Source organism: Pleurodeles waltl, chromosome 2_2 (assembly GCF_031143425.1).
Source record: "Pleurodeles waltl isolate 20211129_DDA chromosome 2_2, aPleWal1.hap1.20221129, whole genome shotgun sequence".
Taxonomy (NCBI): Eukaryota; Metazoa; Chordata; class Amphibia; order Caudata; family Salamandridae; genus Pleurodeles; species Pleurodeles waltl.
The window spans coordinates 786,492,645-786,502,665 of NC_090439.1; the positions used below are offsets into that span (position 1 = coordinate 786,492,645).

Consider the following 10,021-nt stretch of genomic DNA (forward strand, 5'->3'; position numbering starts at 1 on the left):
GACCACTTGTACACTATGGATTCAGAGCAGTGTAGAACTCTGTAATGCCTGTCCCCATAATTGGAGCTGTTGAGTGTTCTATATCATGCTCAGGGGGTAGTACTTTATTTTGCATTTGAGGATTACAAGTTTATCAATTCCTAGCAGATATTTTTACAGCTTTGAGCTGACTGCAGAGGTATCGGACCGCTTTACAGAAGACAGTCATTCGCTGATTTCAGATATGGCCGTTCTCTGGTCATAAGCATCATCGGACTCTAGGACTACTGCACCATGAGTCTGGGTGCAAGCCATTGAACTTGGCCTCAGATCTGCGTGTCCCTGCCTGCTGTGAGGAGTTGGACAGGCTTCCCCCAACTCCCATGCATGGTGTTGCTTGTAAAGCTCTCCATATATCATTTGAGAAGGAATGAACACTACAAGTCTTGGAATGCAAAGTAAAAAGATTAGGTGACTCGTATAGGCCAATGGGCTCTTACACAGTTTGTCTACTGCTGACCATAGATCCTTACATAATAGTGCATGCCACAGGATACAAGAAGGAGCGTTCTTCTAACCCCTACTGCCTAATGTGCATATTTGATCCTATTGGGACACCAGCAGTGCCTGGAGACATACTCCATTTTTGAAGTCTCCATGATGCACAAAGTCTGAAAGAATATTAGAAGTTAGATCTATGCCACTTCCATTTGAGGTAAAACAGCACAGAAGTGGAGGCTTTGAAATATTTAGGTAACACCAGAAACTCATGGTTATGTTTACAACACCTATGTATATTTTCATGAGAACAGCCCACCTCTGCAGTGGTAAAATCGTGGTCTTGCCTCTGTGTCTGTACAAGATGTAGGACAGTGACCCCTGTATGTACGTTGTGTGAGTATGTGCTAGTCACCATTTGATGTGCATGTGGGCTTCAGTACATTGCATGTGTGTCCAGTCTCTGTACCAATGCATCTGTGTTGTCAGTTTATGCATGTGTGGTTGTACTGTCCACCTTCACCCACTTATTCGCTAGCATAAGAAGCCCAACCCTCTACTCACAGGATCACAGACGAATATCTATCCAGTCACTCAGATTCACCAACCCACTCATCACCCGCATTCACTGTCTTCTCCACACAGTTCCCAGTGCTGTAGGCAGATGAAGCTGAAGTCTTTGATATCCCTGAGACTTCCAACAGAAGGCAAGCTCTTCTCCAAGACCTTGGAGAAACTTCACAAGCAGGATACCCAGCGAAGTCCAGTCTTTACCCTATTTAAGGCAGAAGTAGCAACTGCAGGCCAACCCAGCAAAGCATACACAGCAAAGGGGCAGTAGTTCTTCAGCTCTTCAGAGGTTCCTCTTGATGCAGAAGTGTTCTAAAAGTCTGAGATTTGGGTCCACTACTTATGCCCAGTTCTGCCTTTGAAGTAGGCAAACTTTAAAGGAAAGTCTCTGTTGTCGACAAGATCATGCCTTGCCCAGGCCTGGCCTGAGGCACACCCCAGGGGGTTGGAGACTGTATTGTGCCAGGGCAGGCCCTTTCAGGTGTAAATGACCACTCCTCCTTCCACTCTAGCACTGATGGCCCTTCAGGATATGCAGGCTACACCCCAGCTCCCTTTGTACTGTCTAGTGGAGATTCACAAACAGCCCAACTGTCAGTCTGACCCAGACGTGGAATACACAACAAGGCAGAGGCACAGAATGGTTAAGCAAGTAATTGCCAACTTTCTAAAAGTGGCATTTTCAAACTAACAATCTAAATAACACCTTCACTAAAATAATTATTTTTAAATTGTGAGTTCATAGACCCCAAACTCCATATTTCTATCTCCTTTCAAAGGGAAACAGCACTTTAAGGATATTTAAAGGCAGCCCCCATGTTAATATATGAGAGACATAGGCATGGTAACAGTAAAAAAACATATTTGGCAGTATTTCACTGTTAGGACATGTAAAGCACAGCAGTACATGTCCCACCTTTAACATACACTGCACCTTTTCCATGGGGCTACCTAGGGCCCACCTTAGGGGGGGCCTATCTGATAGAGACTTCTAGTTGCAGATTCCTTAACTTAGAATTTCCCCCAGGTGTCAGACTGGATCCGGAGACTTTTCTTCGAGCAGTACCGTTGCTCACCGTTAGGTGGCGTCGGTCTACACTGCGTCTGTCATTGGCGTCGTGGTCACCGTGATGATGTCAGGGATTTAATATAGGCGCTGCCGCGGCGCGGTGACGTCAGTTCTTTTCTTTGCATGCCACGCGCTGATCCGGAGAAGAGCTACCCTGGTCACTTTTTGACCGGCCTCAACACTTTTGTCGTATTTTGTGGTGACTGTTGGTGCATCAAGGATTGTCACCTTGATGATGATCAGGTTTGTTTGTGGTGTCTAGAGCGCGACCACAACCCGAAGTCATGCTCCAAGTGCCAGACCATGCACCCAAAGGCTTTGAGGGAGCGGTCACTAAAGCTAATAGCGGCCTGGCGCTTGACTCCGCATCGCTCCCGGTCTTGTTCGAGAGGAAGGTCTCAAGACCAGCTGCGGAGTCACCACCACTCGTCATCCTCAAAGTCATCAGGACATTTGGGTAACAAAAATAAGAAGTCAAAGAAGGCCAGGCATTCTTCGACTTCAACCCGTCACTCGTGATGATGTGACACGGGAAGAGCGTCAATGCTTTATGCCTCCTTCTGCAGAGCCTGCTTCTGGGTCCGCTCTGCGCCTCCCTGACTATCTGAGAGCCAGAGCGACCCCTGCCCAATTAAGAGAATTTTATGAGGCCATGCGTCTTAATTTTGTGCAGTCCAACTCACCTGTGGCACCTTCGGGCATGGGGAGTTGGGGGAGGGGGGGGACCCTTCGGGTTTCACGGCTGCAGCTCTGGCCCTGCCTACCGAGGGTCCCTCCAGATCCGCATTCGGATCTGTGCCGGTCACACCACTAACACCTTCCCCGGTGCCAGCAAAGTCGTTGACACTCTCGACGTCAGTTGGGCCCACAATCAACATCGACCTGATCCTGATTCTCGACAACCTGGACCTGCACCGGCATTGGCCGACGCAGATTCCGACTTCGATGGGGCCTAGCCAGGTTTGATTCAGACCCTTTTTTCTATGGGTATGAATGCGAGGAAGGGTTGGAGGGGGTTGCTGGACCCTTACGAATACCAGCAAGAAGACCCAAACATGGACTGGGCTCAAGAATTGGGTGAGGCCAGTGGTCTTGATACCTCCCCAGACACTGACATGCTGTCTCCTCCTACCATGGCTACAGCGGAGGGAGCTTCTTACTCCATGGTTGGTCAGTAGGGCAGCCAAGGTCCTTGGACTTTAACTGCCTACTGTTGTGGTCAGGACTAATCTCCAGACGGTGGTGCTTCAGCCCAGGGCATCTGCTTCAGAGCCTCTCCCATTCAGTGCAGCCCTCACTGATGTCCTTCTGGATACCAGGTCCAAACCCATGACAGGGGCTCCTGTGAATCGGCTCGCTCCGAATGACCCTAAATTCCTGACTGAACACCCCACGCCTGAGAGCTTGGTCAGTCAGGCATCTTCGTCATCTGGCAAATTCCCTTCCACTCCCCTGAATAAGAAATCAAAAAGACTGGACCATCTTGGGAAGAAGATGATTTCTTCCTCCAGTCCGGCATTGCGGTCAGTGAACACTGCATGCCTTTTGGGCTGTTATGCTCACTTCTTGACAGGAGAGACGTAGCCAAGTTTACCATTCGCTGTGGACCGGACACGACCATCTCTCTAGGTAGATCGGTTGCATCAACAGTGGCATTACGACGCCATGCCTAGTTGAGAACTTCTGGTTTGCGGGGATGTCCAGCAGACCCTCAAGAACATGCCCATTGTTGGCTCTCATCTCTTCAGTGATAAGGTGGACTCGGCGCTGAAGAGATTTAAGGACTCCCGGGCTACGGCTCAGTCCCTTGGACTTTCCACTGCCCCACAACAGTCCACCTTTCGTCCCTTTCGTGGCTGTGGGAGTGGCTCCCTTCTGCATCCCTTCCCTAGCCACCATGCCACGCATGCTGTTTAGCTTCTGCGTGGCTGGGGATCAGAGATCTGCCCAGTCCACCCCCACTGTAGCCTCCAAACCTTCCTACTCCGTCCCCCCCACCTCCTCCCAGTTAGCGGCAGGATATGTCATCACCTGTCCCACTGCGAATCCATCACGATTGATAGGATGCAGATTATCCGATGGGGCTACTCCCTCCCCTTCAAGACTTCCCCTCCGGCCAGGCCCCAATCTTTTGCCCAAATGACGGAGGGTCCCTTGGCACTTCTTCGCAAGACAGTTGTGGCTCTCTTGGCCAAGGGGGCCATAGAGAGGGTTCCTGTGCCAGAAGTAGGCTATAGTTGTTATTCCCGCTACTTTCTGGTGCCCAAAAAAGACAAGGGCTTACATCCTATTCTCAACCTCAGGACCCTCAATCTCTTCCTCAGAAAGGAGAAATTCAAAATGCTCACCTTGGCGCAGGTCCTTTCTGCCTTGGACCCAGGAGACTGGATTGTGGCGTTGGATTTGCAAGACGCTTATTTTCATATTCCCGTCTTGCCTGTGCACAGACGTTACCCACGATTGTGGTAGGTCATGAGCACTTTCAGTTTTCCGTGCTCTCCTTCAGACTTACCAGCACCCCTCGGGTGTTCACGAAAGTGATGGCGGTGGTTGCAGCTCATATGTGCAGGTTGGCTATTTTAGTCTTCCCCTTCCTCGACGACTGGCTATTGAAGGCGGATTGCCCCAGAAAGTAGTCTCCCACCTTCAGACTACGGCGAACCTCCTGCACACACTGGGATTCACAATAAACAATGAACATGCCGAAGTCACACCTGACCCCTTCTCAGACGCTATCTTTCATCTGAGCTGTTTTGGACACAGCTCAGTTTCGGGCCTATCCTCTAGATCAGCGAGTCAGGGCTATTCTGGCTATGATTCAGATGTTTCAGCCTCTATCCTGGGTTTCGGTGAGAATGACTCTGAGGCTGCTGGGCCTCATGGCCTCCTGCATCCTGCTAGTGACACATACCATATGGCATTTGTGGGCTCTGCAGTGGGACCTGAAGTTCCAGTGGGCACAGCATCAGGGGGATCTCTCTGACATGGTCCAGGTCTCGGAGGGGACTGCGAAAGATCTGCAGTGTTGGATTTCGAATCAGGATTGGGTCAAAGGCAGATCCTGCTCCCTTCCTCAACCAGAATTTACAATAGTGACAGACGTGTCACTTCTGGGATGAGGCAGCCATATGGGAGAGGTGGAGATCAGAGGACTTTGGTCTCCAGCGGAGTCCGCACTTCACATCAATCTGCTGGAGCTCTGGGCGACCAGACTTGCGTTGAAAGCATTCCTTCACTCTATCAAAGGGAAAGTGGTGCATGTGTTCACAGACAACACCACCGCCATATGGTACTGCAACAAACAGGGCCGTGTGGGGTCCTGGACCCTTTGCCAAGAGGCGCTGTGCCTCTGGACATGGCTGGCAGATCAGGGTATTTCTCTGGTGGTTCAACATCAGACGGGCTCTCTAACCACCAGAGCAGACAAACTCAGCAGTCAATGCATAGCCGATCACGAATGACGTTTCCATCCGGAGGTGGCGCAAGGTTTCTTTCTGAAGTGGGGAGAGCCTTGGTTAGATCTGCTCGTCTCTGCAGGGAACGTGCAGTGTCAGCAGTTTTGCGCATTGGAGTTTCCAAGGTGGTTCTCGCTTGGTGATGCTTTTCATCGCAAGTGGAGCTCAGGCCCCCGGTACACCTTTCCGCCATTACCACTTCTTCGCAGGGTTCCAAAGAAGATCAAGAATGACCGGGCCCAAGTAATTCTTGTGGCTCCGGACTGGGCACGAAGAGTATGGTATCCAGAGCTATTGAGCATGGCCACAGAACCTCCGGTCAGACTGCCCCTTCGGGAGGGTCTTCTGTCGCAGCAGCAGGGGAGGGTTGTTCACCCGAACTTGTCCAGTGTCTGCCTTGTTGCATGGAGATTGAGTGATGGCAGTTGACGGCTTTAGACCTTCCACCTGAAGTCTGCAATGTTATCTTGGCAGCCAGGCATCCCTCTACCAAAACGGTATACGGCTGTTGTTGGCATAGACTTGTGGCATGGTGCACAGTCAAGTCCGTTAATCCTTTCTCTGCCCCTCTTTCTGAGGTCCTTTTGTTCATTCTTTCCTTAGCCCGTCAGGGTTCTGCCTTCGGCACTCTTAAAGGCTACTTATCGGCTACCTCAGCTTTACCTAGATTGCGAGATCAACCTTCTCTTTTTAAATCCCCTATTGTGGCGAGATTCCTCAAAGGTCTTACTCATATGTATCCTCCCATTTATTTTAGTATGCCTCAGTGGGACCTCAATCTTGTCCTCACTTACCTAATGATTGCTCCATTTGAGCCGTTACACAATTGTCCTCTGTGGCTTCTTACCTTCAAGACTGTTTTTCTGGTGGCTATCACCTCTGCTCGCAGAGTAAAAGAGCTTCAGGCTCCTTCTTCGAAGCCTCCATTTTTGTCTGTACTTCCTGACAAAGTAGTGCTACAGACAAAGGCCTTTTTCCTTCCCAAAGTTGTCACACCTTTTCATGTGATCCAATCCATCACTTTGCCTACTTTTTATGTAGCCGCACATCCTTCTCATGAGGAGGAGAGACTCCACCGCCTGGGTGCTTCTCTGCATCAAAATGTGCTACGCTTTGGCAACGAAGCAACCTCCAGAAGATTTGCGTGCTCACTCAACCAGAGCAACTGCTGCCACCACAGCGTTAGCACGCGGAGTTTCTGTCCTGGACAGCTGTCAGGCAGCAACATAGGTGTCCTTGCTCACGTTTACTAAACATTACTCCCTGGACAGTCAGGTCTGCAGGGTCAGCTACTTTGGTTGTTCGGTCCTGCAGGGCGGCCTAGTATGATTTTGGTTAGCAGCCCTCCTCCGAGGATGGTATTGCTTGGGCATCTATTCTAAGGTAAGGAATCTGCAACTAGAAGTCTCTATCAGATGAACAAGTTACTTACCTTCGGTAACGATTTATCTGGGAGATACATATTCTAGTTGCAGATTCCTTACTGACCTACCCATCCTCCGTGCTTGCAAACTGGTTTCTAGGGATAGCGATTCCTCTTTTAGGGCCTTAGCTCTGGTGCACCACTACAGTGTTCTTCATGGCTCCGCGCTTTGCCGTGAAAAGAAACTGACGTCACTGTGCCGAGGCGGCCCTTATATTCGACCATAACATCATCACAGTGACCACAATGCCAACGTCGGATGCATAGTCGACTGACACCACATAATGGCGCATAAGGGTACTGCTTGAAAAACTTTCTCCGGATCCAGTCTGATGCCTGGGGGAAATTGTAAGGTAAGGAATCTGGAACTAGAATATGTCTGTACCAGATAAATCATTACCGAAGGTAAGTAACTTGTTCTACATGTACAAAAAGGGAAGGTTTGGGCCTGGCAAGTGGGTGCACTTGCCAGGTCGAATTGGTAGTTTAAAACTGCACACACAGACACTGCAGTGGCAGGTCTGAGACATGTTCATGGGGCTACTCATGTGGGTGGCCCAATCAGTGCTACAGGCCCACAAGTAGCATTTGATTTACAGGCCCTGGGTATGCATAGTGCACTTTATCAGGGACTTATGAGTAAATCAAGTATGCCAATCATGAATGAACCAATCACCAATTCAACTTACATAGGGAGCACTTGCACTTTAGCACTGATCAGCAGTGGTAAAGCATGCAGAGACAATAAACCATCAACAAGCGTTTGCAATGCAATGGCTCTCGCATTTGCTAGAGATATTAGCATTGTAAACTCCTAACCGAACTTTACTTGCCAGATAAACTGATAATGAAAAGTAAAACAGTTTCACATATGGGAGCGACTGTCACCATAAGCATGAAGGAGACACAGAAAAGGAAACAGAAGTTTGCTCGCAGTGAAACCTATCAGCAAAAGTGCAATTATCCATCTAACCAGCAAAAGTAGAATTATCCTGTAATCAGCAGAAGTTGAATTATTCATGTAACTGAGTCGATGTCATGCAAAGCGCTTGTCTACTGCCCAGCATGATCAGCGGAAATAAAAAGAAATAGTGCAGAAGCCATTCGGAAAACATGGAGCCTCGTATGTTTTCAGTAGTTTACCGGTGCTGTAGAGGAAGGCTAAATACCAGAAAGGTACGTATACCTTTCACTAATGAAATCAAGCAAATTTTAAAAGGCAAGCTTATGAACCAACAAAACTGATGGCCATGGTTAAAAGCCCACAGAGAGATAACAGTAGGGAGAGAGTTCAGCATACCATAAAAACAGGAGGTCAAAAGGCATTAAGACAGGGGGAACACGCCAGAAAATGTCAGGTCTAGCACAGTTATTCTATATATTCTTTAAAAAGCCTAAAAATCACACCAGGATGAGATGTAGCTACACAACCTGTCCGCACCCCTGAAAAATGCAAATATAAAAGCAAACACAATTGAAGGTCCATTTCCCCTTTCTTTTTCATTTTATAACACGTGAGATAAACGTTATTTACATGTTTCCATTCTTTCATCTTGAGCCTCAACTTTTTAACAAAAGGCATTAATTACAAGACCCTGACACTGTCGGCTTCCAAATTTTTTTTATTTTATCATTAACTTGCACTACTGCATGCTGTTGCACATAAAAATCGATGCATATATCGACCAACTAAGACTATTTTACAGTGTTCTGACAGAAAAAGGAACTGACCTGCAAAAGTGTAAAGAGTTAAAACGCATATGCACTTTTACGTATGTGACACATTTTATTGTTTTTCTTTGTTAATAAAAGTATTTTGGGTTCCGGTCATAGGTAATCTTGGATTCTAGCCGACCCTTGTTTATTACCTTATAGCTAGTTGCTGAATTCTTTGTGTTGCCATTTCATTTATCTCCACTGAGATATTGATGTTGTTATAATAGAATTCTCTGACTTGAACACATGTGAGTACTACATTTTTTCATAGTAATTCCCAAATGTTAAAGTATCAACTGCAAAATAAACGTGCAGGTTACCTCCTCCTCTGGTGCTTGGCACACTTTTTCCTTATCAGATTATCAAATATGAGGTACTCCCATTATTATTTCTCTCAGTTAAAACTTTTGGTGTTTCTCTTCTAGATGATGGTGAAAAACTGCTGATGAAAGGAGCATTGTTGACTTCCAAAGAAATGCTTGCTGCCTTTAGCGCCAGATGTACAGCAAAGGAACTTCAGGCAAAGGAGAATGCCAAGAGATAGGCTCAAGCAGAGGAACAATGTTTTGTACGCTTCGGACAACAGACATCTGTTATTCTGTGTGCAAAAGACTTCTTGCGAAGTAACATGACAGGAATGGTTTAACCTTTTGGAAGTCTTTGAGGTTCATGAGGTTCTTATCTTTGTTAAATGCAGCAAAATGTTTACCATCCTCTGTATTTAAGCCAATGAAATTTCAGAAGAGACTGAAGCCATTACCCATCATTGCAACTAACAGCTGCATTAAAGAGATTCAAATACAGTGTTGCTTGTTAGTGAGCCTTTTTATCACTCTGTTTCTGAAATAGCATCCCTTTCTCCTTTGACAGGTCAAGTACATCATCAGAACTGCATGACAACATTGAACAAGGAGACGATTGTAACAAATTGGAGCCATCCCCAACTAAGGAGCATTTTGATGCCCTCTTGCCTTTATGGCTGGATATTCTAAATTTATCTTTGGATCAAGGTATCTTCCCTGATTCCTGCAAAGTGGGCCATATCTGTCCTGTTTTGAAATAAAATAATGCAGATCCAAATAACCTTGAAAATTACCAACTAAGATTATGAAAGAGTAGTTGACCATTCAACCAGAAAACGTCACAATAGAAAATAGCTCCAACATACATGTCAGTCTGATTTCAGATCTAAATACAGCACCAAAACTGCCATGCTCAATTGTTGATGGCTTCCTCAGGGGTGTGAAATAGTATAAAAATATCTTCTTTTCCATGGGACAGGTTGCGTCAAAAATCTACTTGTTAAGTAAA

The 10,021-nt window shown here is 47.0% G+C and overlaps 1 protein-coding gene across 1 annotated transcript in view; it reads left to right on the plus strand.

The window, feature by feature from the left end:
* MRPL53 (mitochondrial ribosomal protein L53) overlaps window positions 1-9,513 on the plus strand; it is a 118,481-nt gene extending 108,968 nt beyond the window's left edge. The window contains exon 3 of the mRNA XM_069220409.1: window positions 9,136-9,513. Coding sequence (XP_069076510.1) covers window positions 9,136-9,254 — 119 coding nt within the window. The 3' untranslated portion in view covers window positions 9,255-9,513. The remainder of the gene's footprint in view (window positions 1-9,135) is intronic.
* The last annotated feature ends 508 nt before the right edge of the window (window positions 9,514-10,021 follow it).